This window comes from Desmodus rotundus, chromosome 6 (assembly GCF_022682495.2).
Source record: "Desmodus rotundus isolate HL8 chromosome 6, HLdesRot8A.1, whole genome shotgun sequence".
Classification (NCBI taxonomy): Eukaryota; Metazoa; Chordata; class Mammalia; order Chiroptera; family Phyllostomidae; genus Desmodus; species Desmodus rotundus.
In genome coordinates, this window is record NC_071392.1 from 32,464,369 (window position 1) to 32,486,347 (window position 21,979).

Below are 21,979 nucleotides of genomic sequence, written 5' to 3' on the forward strand. Positions count from 1 at the left end.
GACAGCACTTTAGAGAACTGGAAATACAGAGGGCTAATCAGCAATCACTGACAGACACTAACTGCACAGAGACCTGTGATTTAATGAGATAACGTAAAGGTACAGAGAATTGCCAATTGTCTGGACCAGTGGAGGGGAACATTGGCATGGATAATAAAAAAATGAAGACAATATTCCAGTTGAACGGTGTTTGCCACCCTGACCTTGCTAGCCCTAGTTCATTGTGTAATCAACAAAAACTACATAATATCCAATGTTTACTATGTGCCAGACTTTGAGCTAATCACTTTAAATACATTAACTAAATTCAGTCCCTGAAACACCACCCTGAGATTGGTTCTATTAGTATCCATGTTTGGACATGAAGAAATTAAAGACTGGAGAAATAAAGTAATTCACCCAAGACCCACAGTGAATGGCAGAGCTAGAATTCAAACCAAGTTAACTGGAATCAAAACTGATTTTTCTTTTCTACCAGTACTATATTGGTGGAATCATCACAAGCACCTAACTCCCACCCAAAAAGGAGGAGATACTAAATGATGACTAAGTCTGTCACCTACTGAAACCTTATCCGTACGAGCAGGGATGGGTTTTGAACCATATGTTTAAAAACTGCATGAATGTACCTCTGTGTTCACTGCAATGATACCGGGATGTGGCTACAAAGACATCCACAGTTTCATACTGAATTCACTGAAATAGATTTTAACCTTTATACATAACCCCTTCATTAAGCCTGTTCGGGCACTAGATTTGGGGGGGGCTCCACCTGCAGGGCTCCTCTGGCCGCCACGGATGAGAATAAGTCTACCAAGACATGATCTGCTTGGGGAGGAAAGGTGGCCAATCTCTCAAAGGAGAAGAGCCTCTTCGTGACCATGCCTGTCTTAGGTCGTCCCTGCCTTGAGGAATCTTACCTGTCATTGGCTAACAGGTCATGCACTGGGGACCAAGCAGGGTGAAGGAAAGTGGGCAGAGGTATCGCCCCTGCCAGGGAGATAAGCTTTGTCTCCTTGGTGGCTTAGTGTCCCAAAGTCTCTCACTCAGCCTTAGCCATGGGGGTTCACAGCTTCTAAAACCAGGCAGGGCGGTTCTCAACACCCCGACTTGCAGGAAAACCACAAGAAAGAATCACCACTCTATTACATTATACTACAATTGTGAGAGTGGGTGTGCAGATAAGGTGGGAAGGATTCCATCAGAACTCCGTGACCTCATTAAACAACCAGGATTTGGATGAGAGCTGCCTTGGCTAATTTCTCTCCTGCCTCTGATCTCCAGAACAGGCTCTGTCATCCTGCGTTTCTATTAAACACAGCCACACTAAGGTTATCCATACTTGATGGGCAACTTGGTTACCAAATAGATCTAGACACTACACAGAGGGACAGACCCAAGCACTGTGCATGGTGACAACCTGACGAGGGGGCTTGGTTCTATCTGGGAATTATGTCGCCCCACAAGAAGAGGGCAATGCCAAGGTGAGACCCCCGAGGTGGACCATCTGAACACTGAAGTGGAACCCTCATTTTCAAGTTTGCACCTTCCTCCCCTGTCTCTAGATTGGGCTTGCCTGTCATGTGGTGTGGGGTTTTCGAGGGTTTTGCGGGGGGAGTGGTGACGGAAGGAAGTAAATTTTGAGGAATTTTTGGAATGTATTGAGGACAATAATCTCGAAATGAATACCTGAACATACGTTCTCTTTAAGCTCAGATTATGACAGCACAGCTCAATAAAATCCCATCTAAACCAGGCCAACGAGACAGGCAGGCAGTCTCCCACCGCGACTCCCAATAGGGCTCGCTACTGAAGAGCACAGCTGGCTGGAGGGGGTGGTAGGAAGCGGGGGAAAGTCTGTCCCGCCAGTGAGAATATGAAACACTACCCAGGGACCAGGCCCAGGAAGAGGAGGACTCAAAAAGTGTCTGAAACAAATAAACAAAGTCTGTCAAACACCTCTTGAAATATACCAATTTAGATACAAATCACATTCTTTACATTTTGCCTGAACTTTAGAGTGCCACTGCCTGGGCAAAATGAGGAGGAAGAGATGAGTGTGATGGCCCTGAAGTCAGGCAGTCTCGGTTCTGCGATGTTAGTCACGACTCCTACACAGACAACGGCCAGTCCGTGAGCAGCACAGGGAGAGGTGCACAGGGGGGAGACGTGGTGTGTATAACGGTTTCTACAACAGTTTTTACAAGTGTTAGAATTGGGTTTTGTATGTTAATTACATGGCTTGCCATTTGGGTAACTCATCTTTTTGTAGTAGTTCCATTGATTCTTTCAGATTTTCCAGATACATCATTAAAAATCCACTTACTTGCTTTCATTACCTGTAAAGGTGTTATTCAGCTCCTTATTCCTTTTTTCTTTTTTTTTTTTTTTTTGGTAGTTTTGTATGGGATTCAACCAGTAGCTTTTCTATTGGTTGTTTTTAAGTAACCTGAATTTTTCTGAAGTTTAAGAATAGAGGCGTGTGGCCCAGATAGCTTTTTCAGCTTTATGGAATAAACTACTTTATTTCCATGAAGTTAAAAAAAAAAAAAAAAGACAATCTAGCACACACTGTCTTGCCCCATCTGCTTCTCTCAAACACTCCCTTCTGGGACTTCTACTTCCTTTGTCCCTGGTGAACCCGCCCTGTGTGCAAGTATGTCTCCTCCAGCACTTTCTCTGCAACGTAGGGCTGTGTCCCGGAAAGGGGCACCAACTGGGCAGTCTACAGGAGTCAAAGGAGAAAGACCAGCAGACCACCCCAAGACCAGTAGACCACTCCACGGTCTCCTTCCACGCATCCACTCAAAGGAGCCATCAAAGTCCTTTCCCAGTGGTTGTCAGTGTCCTAAGAATGGCCCAGTGAGCTGCCAGTATGCCACACCGACAGCAGTGTGGAAGTTTCCTGGCTCTGAGGGTAGTCACGAGCCCCTCGCTGCCTCTGACTTTCCTCCCTCACACCTTCAGGTACCACACAGCTCTGAAAACAGTTCATGGTTTGTTCCCCTCACCACTATTTTAAGGTTCACGGAGATACCCTGTCTGCTACACAGGGTGGGGCAAGAGCAGGTTTATAGTTGTGAGTACGGGGACACACAGAGTTTATTCTTGTATTATTATTTATTATTGTATTGTTTCCCATACAAACAACAGTACACCCACTTTCACCCCACCCTCTATTTGCTGTCGATGTTATCCATTGCTTTGGTTTTACTATGCTGGTTGCTCCAATTATGTGAGGAGCTTCAGAACCTATGCCACTATCACACACCCAAAATCCTCTCCCTTTTGATCTTTCAAGCTATGTTCAAGCCTTACTTTAATAAAAATAAAATTTAACTTTAAAGAGAGAAACACAGAGAACATCAGACCTAAGTTTCAACTTTTCTTGATAAGGATTTTAATTCCTTATTAAAAATTAAAATTAAATATTGAAACCCCTTTGTCATTTATACTATGATGTACACTGACTTTTAAAACTACATAACTCCTAGTAGCAACCCTAATCCTAACCCTAACGCACATCCTGGCTTCTATATACCGTTATTCAATCAGTGGAACCAGAACTGACTGTAGATGTGGGGCTGGGAAAGTACAATACAAGCCAAGACTGTCCGCAGGGCCAGAAAGCAAGGAAGTGCTCAAGAAACAAAGGGATAAAGACATCTCAAAAGGACACAGAGCTCCCTGTGGCCAAAGCAGAAATGGTCTGAGCGACAAAAGAAATAACACAGCAGTAGATGGTAACTAGTATTGCAGATAAAATACAGGATGAGTTAAATTTGCATTTCATTCAAACAATGAATAATTTTTTTAGTATAAGTGCACCTCACTGCAATACCTGGAAATGCCAATTTCTCTATCTCACTTATAGGTTGACATAATAATAGTAAGGTAAATATATAGTAAAAATGTGTCATTCTCTTTCCACAACAGAGGCTTAGTCATTCACAACAACCCTTTCATTTCTTCTAAATGACACTAAATCTAGATGTTCTCCCAGGAGTTAGTGACAGAGCTTGACCTAGATGGTCAAGCTCTTGCCATCGCAGACGAGACTATGGGGCCAGTTTGGGGAAAACCAGATAATCAATTCTCCTCACACATGTTTTACATTAACAATATTTATTTCAGCTTCATTGACACAAAATGTGACACGAAATTTGTGAAGTGTCATACAGTTTAATTAAATTGAATTGTCTAGCAGTGACATTTCTTGCTCCGTTTTGGCTCTCATGGAAATTAATATTTAAAACTTGTGAAATGGCATGATTTTCTTAGGAAGATGACAGAGTTAAAATTCTCTTTCCATACTCCTGTTACCTTTTAAGAGCATTTGTTCAAAAGGTCCTTAAGAGTAAGTTAAATCTGAAAATTACTTAATTTAAAAGATCAGGAAGATTTTTTAATAATGTTAAATGCGGACCCATCTTGGAAATATGAGTTTCGGTAAAAATTTTACAGTCAAAAGCAGCAATCCCCTCGGATCTTTATACCTCCTAGGGTCAAAAGGCAGGACTTGATATGGTTTGAATTTAGAAAATTCTATTACAATGAAAAGGATTTCTCTTTAAGAAGATTCAGTGTCCAGCCCTGACATTTTAAAATACTTACACTGGAAACAAACTAGAAGAAGACAAGTGAGCCCATTTTAACATTCATTCTGAAATGAGATTCTTCATGAACTTACCAAATTCAAAACTATCCTTACTGCCCGCACAGCAAAGTTCAATATCCTCTCCAAGGGTTTGAGATACCAAAGGGTTTTTAATTATAAATTCCTCCAACTGAAAACAACTAGAAAGAAATGACTTTTCCAAAAAGAAGTGGAATCATGTCTCGTTTGCTTGCTGGGTGCTTATGAATAAAGAGTCTGTATATGGTTTGCTCAAGTACACACCTTCTCTCTTCTCTAAGACAGTAACCTCCCCGGGAGAGAATGCATCACTGTGCACTCACAAAGCCACCTGCCCTCTTCCAGCACAGCTGCCACTGCTCTAAGAGGGCTACTCCTTTTGCTTCCCCACGAATAAGGGAGTCGACTGCACTTACCGAGCTGGGGCTGGAGTGCCGCCTAACTTTAGGAGACTCTTTGCCAGTAGAGGATGTCTTAAAGTTAATGCAAGCATTGTTCTCCGAGTGGACCCTCTTTACTTGATTAGTCGGTTTCTCAAATGGGTCAAAAGTGCTCTGTGTCCTCTGAACCCTGACTTTTTTATCCTCAGGAATTGTGTCCAGGGGTTTGATCACTGAGTCCATTCCCTGGCAGTTCCGTGTAGACATCTTTGTGACACATATCTAGGGGGAAAAAAAGAAAGAAAGAAATTAAACTCAGAATTCTCTCCTGAAACTTTAGTATCAGAAACATGCTGATTTTGCTATTCCCTTCATTTCAGGGAACACCCAGAACAGCCCACATTCTAAGAGCTACACCAGGTTAAATCACACAGGCACTGACACATGGAGCAGGCTGACAGTGGTCAGGACGGAAGTGGGGGCTGGATGCAGGAAGGTGAAGGGATTGACCAAAAAACATACACACAGACAACAGCGTGGTGATAGCCACAGGGAAAGGGGGTGGGGGCTGGGTGGATGCGGGCAAAGGGGGAGGATGGGGACATCTGTAATAGTGTCAACAATAAAAAAAGTTTTAAAAAGTTCCTCATACTTATTTTGCTCATACTCACTTAGGGCTGACACTAAAAAATGTATCCCTAAAACGGGAAACCTAAGGCCCCAACTGCTAGTGCCCCAAGGTGGTGCTTGAACTCTGTCACATGTTTTACCATCTCACCTCCAAGTGAGACTATTTCTGAATTAAGAAGTTGGATAACTTGCCTTAATAAAAAAAAAAATCAGTTGAGCTAAATCAGATCATCATTTTAACTCATGGGTTGTCTGAAGCAGTTAACATAAGCTAGAGAAAAAGATCATTCTTCGAAAGTTTTATTCTCAAATATGAATCTTTAAATTGTCCTTCTATAGTATATTTACGCAAAGGAATACTACGCAGCAGAAAGAAGGAAGGAGCTCCTACCCTTTGTGACAGCATGGATGGAACTGGAGAGCATTATGCTAAGTGAAGTAAGCCAGGCTGAAAGACAAACACCATATGATCTCATCTATAAAGTGGAACCTAATCAACAAAACAAACAAGCAAGCAAAATAGAACCAGAGACACTGAAATAAAGAACAAACTGACAGTGACCAGAAAAAGAGGGGAGAGGGATAATGGTGGAAAACAGGGAAAGGGTTGTCAAGGAACATGTATAAAGGACACATGGACAAAGCCAAAGGGTGTAGGATTGAAGGTGGGAGACAAGGATGGGAGGTGGGGGGTGGGGGGATGGAGACAACTGCTTTTGAACAACAATAAAATAAATAGAGAAATAGAAAAAGAAGAGTTCTCTACAGAAGAGAAACAAAATCTTTCCCCATCTTGATTTCATCCCCAAACTGGAATGGGACACATTAAAGGGCTAATATGGTTAGAGATGTTGAAATTTTAAAAATAATGTTTTTTTAAATACCAAAACTAATGGATAAAGAGGAATAACACTGTAAAAGAAAAACATTAACTAGCATACTTCAACATTTTGGTTACATTATTCCACTAAACCCCTATTCCCTTCCCAACTTCTCCACTCATTCTCTTCCTGCACAGCCCACCCCGCTCTCTCATCTCATCTTAGTCTCTCTGGCTTTTGCTCCTTGTTTTCTACTTTAAGTTCTAACTCTTTCATTCTCCCTATACTCCGGAGACTTTATTGTTCTTATTAAATAACTTTATGGCCTCTAGCTTGTCTGTAAAGCTAGGTAGCTTTATTATTCCCTCTAGAGAAAAGATAACTCTGAAATTGTTTTTGAAGATTTTTTTTTCTTCTTGTGAAGTTTCCACATCCCTATTTAAAAAAGCAGGAAAACAAGATATTTCAGATATGTTTGTTAGAGTTAAACTATAGAGTGCCTGAGTTATATATATATATGTGTGTATATATATATTATATATGTGTGTGTATATATACATATATATATACACACATACATATATATGATTCCACATGGGAATTAATGTATCCATGTGTGTGAATAGATATTGACAGATACAGATATACCTGCAGACAGATGCAGACATCTGTAAATATATGAATGACCTCAGTGAAATGTACAGAAGGAAACACACCAAACTCTGTGTGCTATTCAGCATTAACTCTGTCCTAGGAATATGTCTTAACTACTCAGCACAGATTGGACACTAGGTCAAATGGGAAGGATATCATCAATCTTATTTATGAGAGCAGAAAATAGCTGAAGAGGCCTTTAAAAGACACAGTCCTCTACTCATGATCAAAAATTCACAATTTATCACAAGGAGATTAGAGGCATTCGGTATTTTTAAGGGTTTATGTGTCCTTAAGGAAGTGAAAGTGACACTCAATATAGGTAATGTGGATGTGAAACCACCCACATAACAGAGGCAACTGAATTATGATTATAAAAAATAAACGCATGGGCCTGAGAAGTCAATGAGCCCCAAGCACAAGAAATACAAAGAAAATGACATGAAGGCAAAACCAATGTTGAAGAAAATATCTTTTAAAAAGCTGGGGGTGGAGAGGGAAGTACTTTAAAAGATAAGCATGACAGCAAATCTTTGGAAACCAAATCATGCAAAAGGAGAATCAGAAAGTATGTTGACTAAATGTAGATAACACAGAATATCAAAATGGCGGGAGGCTGAAGTAGCACTTAAGCTGTAGAAAAACTATAGTACTAAGTGCACATAGTAGAAAAGATGAAAGGTCTCAAAGCAATGAGATTGCGCCGTAAAGTACCAGAAGAACAATCGAAACCCCAGATAAGCAGAAGAACGAAAATAATGAATAGATATCACAGTGGAAATAAATGCAATAGAAAACAATAAAGAATATCAGTGAAACCAAAAGCTGGTTTTCAGAGAGACTAAAAAAAAAAAAAAAGATACAGCTCTAGCCAGATTGATAAGACAAAAGGTAAAAAAATATACATTGCCAATATTAGAAATGAAAGTGGTGACTTCACTAGAGTCTACAGATATTGTGAACAACTTTGTCAATAAAGTCAGCAACTTCAATGAAACAAATTCCTTAAAAGACAAAAATTACTTAAGCTCACTCAAAAATAATAATAATAATTTTTTAAGAAAGAGAATAGGCTAGTGTCTATTAATAAAATTAAATTTGTAACAAAAAACTTTATGAAAAAGAAAATTCCAGGGCCAGGGAGCATCACTGGTGAAGTAAACTAAATATGTAAGGAAGAAATAATCTCAATTCTTCAGAAACTCTTCCAAGAAACTGAAGAGGAGGGACTACTTCCAAACTCATGATAGGAAACCAGCATCATTCCAACACCAAAGCCAGACAAAAACATTACAGGAAAACCACAGATCAATTTCTTTCATAAATATAGATGCAAAACTTATTGGCACATTTTTAACAAATTGAATCCAATAATACATAAAAAGGATAATAAATCATGAAAAAGTAGTATTAATCCCAGGAAGGCAAGGTTGACATTCAAAAATGGGTAATTCATCATTTTCATACACAATGGGAGAAAGTCACCCAAACCGCTCCCAGCGTTGGCCACTTTCCAAACATTCTCACTCTTGTTTAGTCCCCGGATCTTGAGTGCAGGCTGCCTCTGTTGACCTGTACCCAATAAATCGTGCATGGCGGAAACCCTGGGCACCCGCTTCTGGGAAAAGATTAGAAAAGACGACGACTTATGCTTTGGTACCCTCCTCCTCTCAGTCCTTCTCTCTGAGATCTCTGGGTCTGGGGGAGCCAGCTGCCACAGCAGACGGCAGCCCTGTGCACGGGCTCCTGTGCACAAGGACTGAGGCCTCGCCCAACCACGTGAGTTGTACCTGCAAGTGCCACGGCAGTCCCGGCCTTCTGCATGAGGAGAACCTTGTGAGAGACCCTGAGGCAGAGGCACCCAGCTCAGGGTCACCTGGATTCTAATCCCACAGATAATGTGAGATAAAAGAGATATTTGTTGTTTTAAGATGCTAAGTAGTGGGGTAATTTTTTATGCAGTAGTAGGAAACTAATACACAGATCCTTTAGAAAATCATATGATCCTATCAGTAGACTCAGAAAAAGCATATGACAAAATCTAGCACCCATTCATGATAAAAACTAAACAAACTAAACATAGAAGGAAACTTCCTCAACCTGATAAAGGGCATCTGCAGTCTCAGCTCCCATGTGATCTCACCTTTAACTGGAACATAATCAACAAAAGAAAAAAGCAAACAAAATATAACCAGAGACATTGAAATTAAAAACATTGTAACAATAGCCAGAGGGGAGTGGGGAGGGGATAGTGGGGAGAGGGGTCTATAGGAGCTACTATGGGGGACACAAGGATGGGATCAAGGGGGAGGATGGAGGTGGGGGAGGGAGGTGGGACTGGCTGGGGTGGGAGGGAGGGAAGGGGAGAAAATGCAGACAATTGTAACTGAATAAAAATAAATAAATAAATTTTTTTAAAAAGAAGAAAAGCAAAAAAAAAAAAAAGGGCATCTGCAAAAAAATACCCAAACAAACAAACAAAAAAACTACAGCTAACATAAAAGTTAATGGTGAGAAACTTAATGTCTTTTACCTAAGAACAGAAACAAATCAAGGATGTCCACTCTCATCACTTTGATTCAATTATTATATTATAAGATCTAGACAATGCCACAAATCACAAAAAAGGAAATAAAAAGTATTCATATTGGAAAGGAAAAAAAAATAAAACCAACTTTATTCACAGAAGACCATTAAAGTCTATGTAGAAAATCCAATGAAATCTACCAAAATAAACCAAAAAGACCACTAGAATTAATGCATAAGTTTATCAAGGGTGCAAAATACAAAATCAATATGCAAAAATCATTTGTATTTCTAGATACTAGCCACAATCAAAAAAACACAATTTACAACAGCTTCAAACAGTATAAAGTATTTAGTGATAAATCTGACAAAATACGTGCAAGATCTATACACAGCAACTACAAAACAAGGCTGAAAAGACGCAGAAACTAAAGGGTAAAGAACAAAAAACAGGAACCACATCATGGATCTTCCAATTCACTGAGACACTGTCAGAAAGAAGCTAATCTCTCTTTCAGCCATAAATATTGTTTCTTACTTAACCTGAAAGAAGACTTACATATGCATAAACAAATCAAAAGAGGTGATAAACGTGTGTAGAATGATAATATGAAATGATATAAGTGAGGATTGAATTGATACATAAATAATGGGAAAACAGTGACCATGTTCTGACTTCAACTCCATCCGTAAGAACAGCACTGGGAAGCACAAATCCCACAGAAATATCTCTTGGTTTTTCCAAGAAAAATGCAGTACATTCTTTTGTTTGTTAGTTTTATTTTATTTTTTACTTGTTTTCCTTTCTATTAAATTTATTGGGGTGACACTGCTTAGCAAAATCATACAGGTTTCAGGTGTACACTTCCACAACACATCACCTGCACGCTGCATGGTGAATATGGTACATTCTATTCAGCCCTACATTCTTTTTTTATTGGAGGTCTTTGAGCTATTAGCAAAATGGGCTTCTTTTTAAATATAGAACACTCTTTTTTCTACATGTATCGGAAAATACATGGTGAAATTTTTTTCTAGATATATGGGGGAAGTTTTTACTATGCAACATAAACGGGCAGCACACGCACACCGACACAGCCACAGCACACACAGGACATGGGCAAGGGCTCAACGACCAATGTCACTCCCCACGTCAGCCGAGAAAAGAAGAGCTGGGAGGACACCGTAAAGCTAAGACAATGAACTTAATTCTTAACCAGTTCCTGAAATTGTATAAACTCATCTAAGTCTTTCGTTTGCTGCCCTTCCTGCTCCCAATCTGACAAGACTGAGACTCACAAGGCAGAGGAGAAAATTGTGGTAATTCTGAGTCTGTACAATTTAAGCACGAGAAATTGCTACAAAACCCACTGCGAGTAAACCCTCATCTCCTTCCTCATGCCTTATATTAAGGGTCCCACATTAATGTTTTTTCATTAGGTAGCCTCTCATTTGATGGAGCTGACGCTGGCACACTTGATCATTCTAAAAATTCAATAAAAACTGTGCAACAACCGAAAACTGGCTTGTCTAAGGTATTCTACATTAAGACAGAGCAGGTTTTTTTTTTCATTATTTTTAAGAGGCCAAGCGTTTCAACAAAATTTTCTAAATTTAAAATATTTCCCATAAACATTCTTAAACATTTCACATGCATCAGTTTAATCATCTATTAGCAAGTGACAAAATGCAACACAAAACCACCATTAACATAAAATAAACTTCTTAGAAACAGTGTATTTGTATGAGAACATGTCTATGGTTTTAATTTTACCACATTCAGAAACATATCTTGCTAGTTAGTTTCTAGTTCATATGAAAATTTTAAAATATATCACTATCCCAGAGTGGTTCCCAGCACCCCGTTCTCCCCGCACCCCGTCAGCAGGGCACAGTTGAGACGCAGTGTCTTCCCGCCCAGTTCCACGCAGGCGAAGATGTCCACGTTATTGCACCCTTTCCCTACACTGTCTCGCTCAGTGCTTGGCCCACAGAGAAGCTCAATAGGTTCTTCGAATTCATAAATCAGATTTAAGAAGGTTCATTCAAATTAGTAGTTTTCACGCTCTCTTGTTCAAAAGGGCAAAAACTCTGAAACATTACCCAAAAGGTATTGTCCAAAAACAATAAGCATATATACACACATAAAATGCTACCAACAAAAGTAAGATTTTTTAAAACCACAAGCTGACTGTGATCAGCAGAATTCTAACATGATACCCAATGTCCCCCACCTTTGAATATTCCTCTCCCTTCTGAGTTGAATATGATGATGAGATATAGCTCCCATGATTATGTTATGTGATAGAGCAAATGAGATTGTCCCGGGTGGGCTTGACCTAATCAAAAGAGTCCTTTAAAAGCAGGGAGTTTTCCCAACTAGCCACAGAAGAGAAGTGAGATGTGACCTGGCTAGTCTGCAAGAAAGCAAGCACTCCATGGTGTAGTCTGTGGGGCAGCCTCCAGGAGCTGAGAGCGGTCACTGGCTGATAACCAGCAGGAAAATGGGGACCATGGAACTACAACCACATGAAAGTAAGTTCTGCCGACAACTAGTGAGCTTGTAAGAAAATCCTGAGCTCCAGGTCAGAGCCACAATCACACCCAACGCCTTGATTTCAGCCCAGTAAGACCCGAGCACAGAGAAACCTGCTATGTCATGTCTGGACCTCTAACCTACAGAAACTGGGATAATGACCTGGTTAAGTTTGTGGTGGTGTGTCACGCGGCAATAGAAAACTAATCCACCCACTTTACTGAAATTGCTTGAAGCACTTTGATATTCGAGCAGAATGTTCTTAGGAACATGTTGCAGATACCACTTTCTGAATCTGATACACTGTATCAGATCCAGGACAAAACAAGGGACGACTCGAGGACCACTATCAACAAATGACCACATGCTGAAACTTTTCTGCCTGGCATAACTCCATCAGCATTGTAAAGCCCGGGGAATAAACTCTGTACATAATTAACTTTATACACAACTTATGCTGGTCTCCACTTTGTCTGGGGTTTATGTGAATAATACCTGTATCAGCACCTGCTTTGTGCATGCATCTTCATCCAGGAAAGTAATCTATACTTGAGTTTTCCACATAGGGCAAAGTGACTGTTCTGGAAAAGTTTCAAGTTTCCAATCTCTGGGACAAACAACTCAAACGTGACCTGGTCATCTCTGTCAACCACAAGCACAGGAGAAAGCAGAATCCAGGCCCTTCATAAAGATGCAAGAAAGGAGTCAACTTGTGTCTGACCTCATGAGCTTGTCAGGCAACTCCCCCTGCAGACCCCAAATCGGATAAAGCAAGGTTTGGCCTACAGAAGAATACAGGCAAGGTAAAAAGTAAGAATCCTACTCATTCCCTCAGAAAGCCGCAATTTCTGGCAGCTTGTAGAATAAAATCATTAAAGTGTCTGGGGCACATGAAGAGTGATTGGACTGGAGTTCTAGCAATGAAAGAGGGTTCTAGAAACCAGATTACACACGGCCCTGCTGCTCAATCTGCACTTGAATCCTTCTTTCAACCTGTCAGCAACCTAAATAAACTTTTCCACTCCTCAAATAGAATCTCTCTTCCCACAACAAAATGCTTATTATGGTTGGTGCAGTAGAAAGCCTTGATGACAGATAAAACCTCTTACTTATAAGAAAGTAGAGGGCAGAAGCATGGTGTGTCCAGTTGGAAATAATTAATGGGAACCCATAACCTTGAAAAGCCAGCTTTTTCCACCCACCCAACAGTAGCCCTTAGATCCACTTACCGACTTGCATGCTCATCCCTAGTGCCCAGATTTTGGCCTACGTTCCAATTCTCCACTACGAAAAAGAGGAACCTGGAGAGATCCAAGATGGTGGAGGAGTAAGTGGAAGCTACACTAACCTCCTCCCAGGACCAATCTGGAATTACAACTAAATTGTGGAGAAATCATCCTGAATAACCAACTGAACACTAGCTGGAGAGAAGCCCTGTAACTAAGGACAGACAAAAGAGGAACCCTTGGGAAGTGACCTGATTCCAGTTCACAGGGCAGGAAGCACAAAACAGCTGTGAAATAACCAGCTGTTACCGGAAAACTAGGATCCTTTCCAAAATGTCAGGGACAATACTAGAAGGACAGAGGAATCTGCCTATCAGGGTTCTTACTGGCTAAACTGTGATTATGTATCTGAGCATCAAAAGGAAAATAGAATTATGGTTAAATGGAGCAGGTTGAGTCAATGAAAAACCATGAGTTTGTTACGATTTCAAGAGAGAAAGTTAATATAAAGGGCAGATGGCAGCTATAAAGGAAGGATGAACACAAGAGGACACATGGTTGGTTTTTTAACACATGGAACTGTGAGCCGAGGAGCCAAAGCAGGAACTGTACCAAGAATAAGAATGGCTGACCTGAGCCGCGGAGAGAGGGTTGAAGCGGCATGAGTGCGGCCAGGTCAGCAACACAGGATGCCCCAGTGATGGCGGACCAGGTCAGTGTAACTCAGTAACAGACTAAAGGGTACGTGACGTCACCTCAGTGGTGTTTTAAGGAGAATGCATGTGTCTGGTGGACAGACATCAGGTTGACTGCAAAGAGGACTTACATGCAACCACGTAAGCATTTTCAAAAGCATCACTTTGGAAATAAGTTAAATTTTAATACCTCTGGGAAATGTAACCCTTAGAAAGAAAACTGAACTTCACTGCTAACCAGTGACTCAGATCTGAATCACTCTGGAAAAAAGCACCAAGACCCCAACAGCCCACAACTCAGACCCTATAACCCTGGCTATTCAGAGAAGGCATTGTGTTACTTGTAGATTTGTATACATTACACAACACCAGGATGATTCAAAAAAATGTTATTACTGAAACCCCTGGAAGGTATCTAAATAAGTAAAGCTGTACTCCTTGGAAGGTATGCAAAGAAATATACAAATGATATTGAAATTAATTAAATCGACTGAGTTGGTATCTTAAAATAGGGTAAGAATAGTTTAGTAACATAACTTGCAATAATCATATTTGTGCATGCTTTCTTTGTGGAAGGTGTCTGAAGTAGGTTCACATAATTAGTTACACTAAATTAGCATTTGCAATTAAAGAAATTTAACTGTCAGTAATCAATGCTGAAACGATTGAGAAAAATGATTTCAGAATTATATTTTTGAATAGCTATATATATTTTTAAGGACGTGGGCACTTGGCCAAGTACAAAAGCCACTATCTGTGGATTTTCCAGGCACAGAAGACTGTTGGGCATTTCATACACCATCAGCTCTCACTGTCCTTTACACATTCTTTGTGCCCTCAGCATACGGCACAACCACACCATCCATGCACCGACCATTATATTACTCAAGACTCTTCTCAAAAATTACTCTTGTTCATTAAATCCCACACACTCAGACCAATCCTTTATTAAGAATTCACCTCAGTGACTGTGCATTTCTTCTGCTCCAATATTTTGCGTACTCTGGGTTGTAATTATTCTTTTGAGGATACTTTAATCTCAGCGACATGACTGTCTCTTCCAAAAGGCGAACATTGTTTTTAACTCTTTATTTTATAGCTCCCAAGAGCATCTCTTCCTTCAAATCTCTGTTTGCAGGGTCTGGTCAAGGTTTTTAATTAATTTATAAGGGGTTTCCATTGGTTTAAGTGGTTTTTGCCAATCCTGAGTTCAGAAGAAAACACCTTTGGTTCCTCTGTCCAAAGCCCATCTCAGTAAACAGCCATCCTATCAGTACTGCCAAAAGCAACAGGCACTCCCATAGTAATAGAAACTACGGATACATGTAATTTCTCTGTGGCTGCATTTTTTCACACTTCCTTGTCCCATTTGGAAACTGAAGTGACAAAATTTACATAAGCAACGATGTCTCATGGTATTTGAAAACAGATAAAGAGAAGAAATCATCACAAATACCAAAATAAATCCCTGAACTTCTGTTTTCCCAGTAAATTCAATAGAGGCTAGAATTTTAAACAAGGTTAGAGAGGTACACACTTGGGTGTTCATCTGATTCAATTATTATGGTTCACTCTTTATTAACAGGGGTCTGCACTGTAGCTGGCAGACTCAAAATTCAGTAAAAATTATTACGAATTCAAACACTGTTGGAGGCTCCAAAAGTCACAGTGTGACCTACAATTTTAGCTTGGAGCTATGTAAAAGCCAGACAACTGTCTACCATACTCACAGCAGTGGATTTGAAAGAGCACAACTTAATTAAGTTACGGTTGGCATTCATTTCAAGTGAATTCATTTGGGCTGAAAATTGTCCCTTTGAATCACCCATTTTCTGGTGATCGGCATTTTCCGGAGTCAGAATGTGATCTTCTCCTCTGCCTCTTCACACTCGTTAAGAAGGCAGATGCCAGAAAAAGAACTACTTGAAAAGACTCCAAGTTGACCCACAGAAAATATACATCATGCACCACACATTAAGCTAAGTCTCAATCTTTTGACATTCATAAAAGAAATATTCATCACAAGCCCAAGGCAAAACCGAAACCAGCAAAAACCTTGACACTGCATCAACCTCTTACACTTGTTTTTCCTTCCCCCAGTACCCAGTGAGGACCTGATGGCTTTCTCCTACCCAGCATCCTCTCTCAAAGTCTGCCCCCAATGAAAAACCACCAGCAGTCATTTCTAAGTTTTGGAACACTTACATGAGAGTATTATTTCTCCCAGAATTATTTGAACTTTAACGATATAGAACACAAAGCTTCGTCTTTTGTAAAAGAAATGTCAGCCATCAGGGGATAGATGGACTAGGTATTTGGGGTGGGGGTGGAGATTTCTAATGCTAATGGAATCATAACCCATGACAGCAACCTTTATCTCTAACCTAAACCTGTAAGATCTAAAAGTATGCTGTCCTGCCCTGACCAGTGTAGCTCAGCTGGTTGGCTGTCATCCCGCAAAGTGAAAGGTCACTTGTTCAATTCCTGGTCAGGGCACATGCCTGGGTTGAGGGTTTGGTCCCCAGTCAGGGCGCATGAGGCAATTGATCAATGATTCTCTCTCACACGGATTCTCTCCCTTTCTCCCTCCCTTTCCCTCTCTCAAAAAATAAACCAACAAAATAAGCCCTGGCTGGTGTGGCTCAGTGGATTGAGTGTGGGCCTGGGAACCAAAAAATAAACCAACGAAATATTTTTTTTAATTTTTAAGAAATAAGAGTATGCTGTCCTCTCTTTGGTTATAGTCTCTTTTTTTCCCTTTTCTCACATGTGTGGCAGTGTGCCTGGCTAAATGGAACAAAGATACAGGGTGTGTTAGCTATATGTATACAGAGGGACATATGCATGAGTGTATTTTACTTCTAGCTACATTTTATCAGAACCAAGACTTACCCAAAGTCACCTTCAGAACCTAATACACAGGCAAGAAAGCTATACACCTTCAGAAAGCTAATACACAGGCAAGCCTGTTGCTCACCTAAGTCAGAACTAAGTAACTTTAAACAAGTCACTTATACTCTCCGGGTCTCAGTTTTCTCATCTGTAAAATAAGGCAGGTGGAGTAAACAGCTCTTAAGATCTTTTACATCTCAAACGCTCTATTACAAACTCTAGGCAGTGGTTTGCAGCTGGTAAATGATTTTAAGTAGGTCAACTACGTAAGGGCAGAAACATAAATTCACCCTGTGCTTCCTTGTACCTTCCATTTCTCTTAGGATCTCAGAGTTTAGAAAAGCAGCAGACAGGTTCGCACAGTGAACACCTCTGACGGTTCGTTCTCCGCGGGTCTTCCTTAACTCTGGGATCCCGGCGCTGTGTCTCCCGGCTGGAGTCCCGAGCCTCCGGGCTGAGGAATTACTGGTGAGCAGCACGGTACAGCAGTCACCTCGTAGGACATTCGGCAGCCTTGGCCCTGCCTACTAAATGCTAGTTTTGACCCTATGTCACTGTCACTGTTGCAACCAAAAATGCCCTGAGAGCTACGTCATTTTCAGGTTGTACCTCATAATTTGTCACGTAAATATATGCTGTCTTAGACACTTTCATAAGAAACTGTGAGATTTGTTTTCGTGCATTTGGTCGGTCTTACTGGGGTGGAAGGAGGCCTTTGTTTCGCGGTGTTTCTCATGTATTCCTCGTATTTCTATGGCCAGACTGTAAACAAAAATCGTATCTTCCATTTCTTTAATGTCCCCAAAGCCCAGGAGACAGCATGAAATGGTGTTCTATGAATGTTTACTCAAAAACGGATTGTTTAACTTATTATAAGCCTTCCCCTCTAACCAAACAGAGGCCATTTTGGGAACATTCAGCCCTCAGAAGACTGTTTAACAACGAGGCGCCTCCTGAGCCTAGATCCTTTCCAGTCAATGAGAAGGCTTTCCCCGGCTGTTCCCACTCACCAGCATTCAAGGTCTATTATTGTGATTCAATTGAAAAATGCTTATTTTTCCACTGGCCGGTTTCTTTGGGGTCTGACCTAATTTTATTTAAATCCTGACTCCCTGGCTAATGCACACGGCTGAATGGAGAGCGCTCGAGGACATCGCATTCCTTTGTGCAGCTACCTCCACGACTGCGGATTCGTGACCGCCCTTACCGGGCTTCGGAGCTTACTTACCGCCAAGAGGCCTGGTAATTGTTTTGCTAACTCTATGATGAAATACTTAGGTGGTCTTCCCAGCAGCTTAAATTTTTACTGTATATTGTTAAAATAATTTCATTTAATTGCGTTCTCTTGTTATACTTATGCACTTGATATAGCTATAAAAGATACAATGTTAATCATAGGCTCCCATAGATAGATGAATATACTGACTGACCTGTATAGGTGTTTCTGTATGTGGCCTATATAGGTGTTTCAGAATGTAGTTATCTTTGGGTATCAGAATTCTATCTGGAATATTCTCCAACCCCGTGCTGGCCGCAGACCAGCAAGCCCTGGCATCACCTGGGATTTCAGGCCTCTCCCCAGCCCTTCCCACAGTTCCACTGAGTCAAATTCAGTCCCAAATTTTAACAAGATCCCTCAAGGATGTGTGTGCATGTTCAAGGTTGAAGCACAGCGCTCTAAACTGTGTAACGGCAGGCGCTGCTACTATGGTCAGAGAAGGACCTGAGACTGTGAGAAAGGCCCAGTCCTTCAGAGGCAAAATTTGCTTCAGTCTCTAGGCACAATGTGGGTGATAATCATTTCAATATTCCTTGGGTAAACATTTCACTCAAGTGTCCCACAGAAACTCATGGTAACTTCAAATAATCCTTTAATATAATTTTGAACTCTGAAATAAGGTTTTTTGATAAGGTACACAAATATATTTATAATGGGTATACCCAATATATTTATAAATTTTTTAAAAGCCAATAGGATAGAGTGGGTGAGGAACAAAAACAGAAAAGTATACATGGGTTATAACAGTGTATATAATATTCCTTCCTGCACAGAAATGTATGGATTTTGTGGGGAACTAGGAGGGATAAACGGGGATAAATAGTGATAGAGGGAAACTTGACCTGGAGTGGTGAACACACAATACAATATAAAGGTGATGTATTATAGATTTGTACACCTGAAACTTACAGAATTTTATTAACCGATGTCACCTCAATAAATTCAATAAAAGAAAAAGAAATTTATGGATTATATGTTTTAATACAGAAGCATTATTTTGCCATTGGCCACCATATTTATAAAAGCAATTACCACAAAATTATTCTAAGGAGAATTGAACCCCGAATCTTGCTTTGCTCTTCATTTACCAGAATTCATTTAGTAGCTTTGAAAAGAAATAGAAGGAAGTCACTCTAGGATCCAGAAGCAAGATTTTAAAAGGAACTTACACCTGTTAAGAGTACAATGTATCCTAAAACAGATCCTCTCCTGGGTAGGGGGTGAGGGGGAAAGCCTCTTGCCTGCAAGCCGTAACCGAACACTCCCAACCCCAGAATGGACAAAGGATGTGAGCCCCTAATCCAAAACAAGAGGACGGCAATCCCACGGAAGTCTAGGTCACTGTTTCCACTAAAAACATACTAAATATCCCCAAAAAGTTTGGAGGGAAAGAAGAAAATATGTGAGTTTTCTGACTCCCACTTGACATCCATAATTACATGGTGGTGAAAATCCCATCAGGAAACAAAGGCAGAGTCAGGAGTGTAGCATTCACATCCCACGGCCAAATGAATACATGCTGTTGGAAAGTACAATAAAGTGGACATCTGTATTGCCTTCCCCAACCAGTTATAGCTGGAGGGCTCTAAAGTGGGGCACATGCAATGAGAATCCCCCCACACAACAAGGGAGTGGCTTTGCTGGATGCCACAAAGCACAGCTGATTCTAACCCACAAAATTCCCAGAGCTGCAGCGGGAAGTGGAATACCCACTCTTGGTAAGGCAGGAGAATGGCGCTACAAAGTGGCTCACACTGCATGGCCGAGTAGTTTCTTCATGGAGACACAGTATTCCCTTAAAGCCCTTGCCTAGAAAAAATTTCTGTGCCTGCAAATAGGGACTCCCTCCTCCCCCACCACAGACTTCACAGGTTTAAGTATAGATTTTCTTTTCATTAGATTTTTATCTTGGGCCCTATTTGAGAAGGGGAAACCAAGGTGTGTTTTCACCAGCCAGAGGTGTGAAGTAACCTGACCGAAATGAACTAGAGCAATTTAAAAACAGCTACCATGTCAGAAGCACTCATAACCAATAAACAGACCAGGCTGCACTCAGATTCACAGATGTTTGAAAGGAATAACATGGCACGTCCAGCACGCTTTCTACCTGTACACATATGCCTAGTGTTTGAGGGTGGTTTTTTTTTTTTTTTTTTTTAACATTATAAGGACCAGAGAAGCTGTCATTTGTCTCAAAGGCTGTGTAAATAACAGTCTCAGGTGCCTCCTGAAATCTGTTTTATTTCTCTTCTGAGTTTCACTGCACCACCCATAGCTTCTTTGTACAAAACCAAGCTAGTTGTTCCTTCTTACTTATGCCTTTCAAATATCTGGAGCTCCCTATTCTGTCCCTCCAGTAAGATACAGCACCCAGAAGCACAATAACATTAAAAATGGAAACTGAAAAGACACAACCGGAGGTACTGACTGATCCATCGGGGCCTGGATTTCTTTCCCCTGGTAACCATATGAACAGCATTTAAAAATAAATATTACAAATATTTTTAAATTCCCTTCCTGAAGGAGAAATAAAATGGTGTACTATCTTCTCACTCTGAAACAGATGGCTATATGAAGACAACTCCCATCTCCTCACTTACAATAACCATCTTTTTAATAAAATGTAAATGCATTATTAGTGTTTGGATAGTAATGTAGTGATTAATGTCATGAGTGGGGTTACAAAGTTTAAGAGTTTAGTGTTTTTATTCCCATAAAATAAATCTAGATGCAAACCCCACCAGAGAATTCAGAAAAAAATACAAGGCATCATTCAATGTACGATTGACTTTTGAACCTCTTAAATTTTTCAGAGAATCATATATGGGTCACTAACCACACAGAGCATATGAAGAGGGAACAATGAACCACGGGGAGAAAATAGAATGCAGCCTTCAGTGCAGCTTTAACAACTGGTCTATCTATTGTAAAGAGCTGAAATTTCAGCAATGATAGATTTGGCAGCAATCCATTAATAACAAAGTCCTAACTGATTTCATGAGGACTGGTTCTATAAACCTTTCCTGTGATGGAGACAAGTCAATAGTGAGTCCTAACTGAGATATGCAAGGTGAATGGCACAGAGCAGTGGGATACACACCCTGCTGCTTGTCTGCCACCTGAAAGCACCCCCCAGTGCTCCAGGAGCATGTCACTGTCATCTTTGTATTTTTAGTGAGATCTCATTTAGCTGAGGGATAAGCAGCAGGGGCAAACTTGTAGCTGAGCAGGAGAGGAAGTCTACAGAATCTCTCTCCTTCCCAGACCTGCCCGACAGTAAACAGAACACTGGAGCATTCTTCCATACCCTCCTCTCATACACGCAAACCCAGCATCATTAAGAAATGGTCATGCATGCTCAATAATCAAGCAAACTGGAGAAGGAGCTTGGGCAAGCTACAATGCAAGTGGATAGAAAAGACAGATGGGAACTCAAGATTTCTATGATGATGACAATGATGATGATGGCTATGACTGAGCTCTTACATAACAGTTCCGCTGGGAAAACCGCTTTATATGTAGTTTCTCAATTAATCTTAAAACGAGCCCATGGGGTACTATTATTATCCTGATTTTACAGATGATTACATTCAGCATGTGAGAATTAAGTACCATGTCCAAGGCCATGCAGAGAGTGAACAGAGGAAACAAGATTTACCCCAGGACCCCGACTACAAAGCCCAAGCTGCTGACCATCAGGCTGT

The 21,979-nt window shown here is 40.6% G+C and overlaps 1 protein-coding gene across 5 annotated transcripts in view; it reads right to left on the reverse strand.

Moving 5' to 3' along the window:
- CDK14 (cyclin dependent kinase 14) overlaps positions 1-21,979 on the reverse strand; it is a 537,492-nt gene that overhangs the window by 402,041 nt on the left and 113,472 nt on the right. For all 5 annotated transcript variants that reach the window (XM_024577248.4, XM_045185274.3, XM_045185273.3 and 2 more), the window contains one exon: positions 5,053-5,298. In XM_024577248.4, the coding sequence (XP_024433016.2) occupies positions 5,053-5,298 (246 nt within the window). The remainder of the gene's footprint in view (positions 1-5,052; positions 5,299-21,979) is intronic.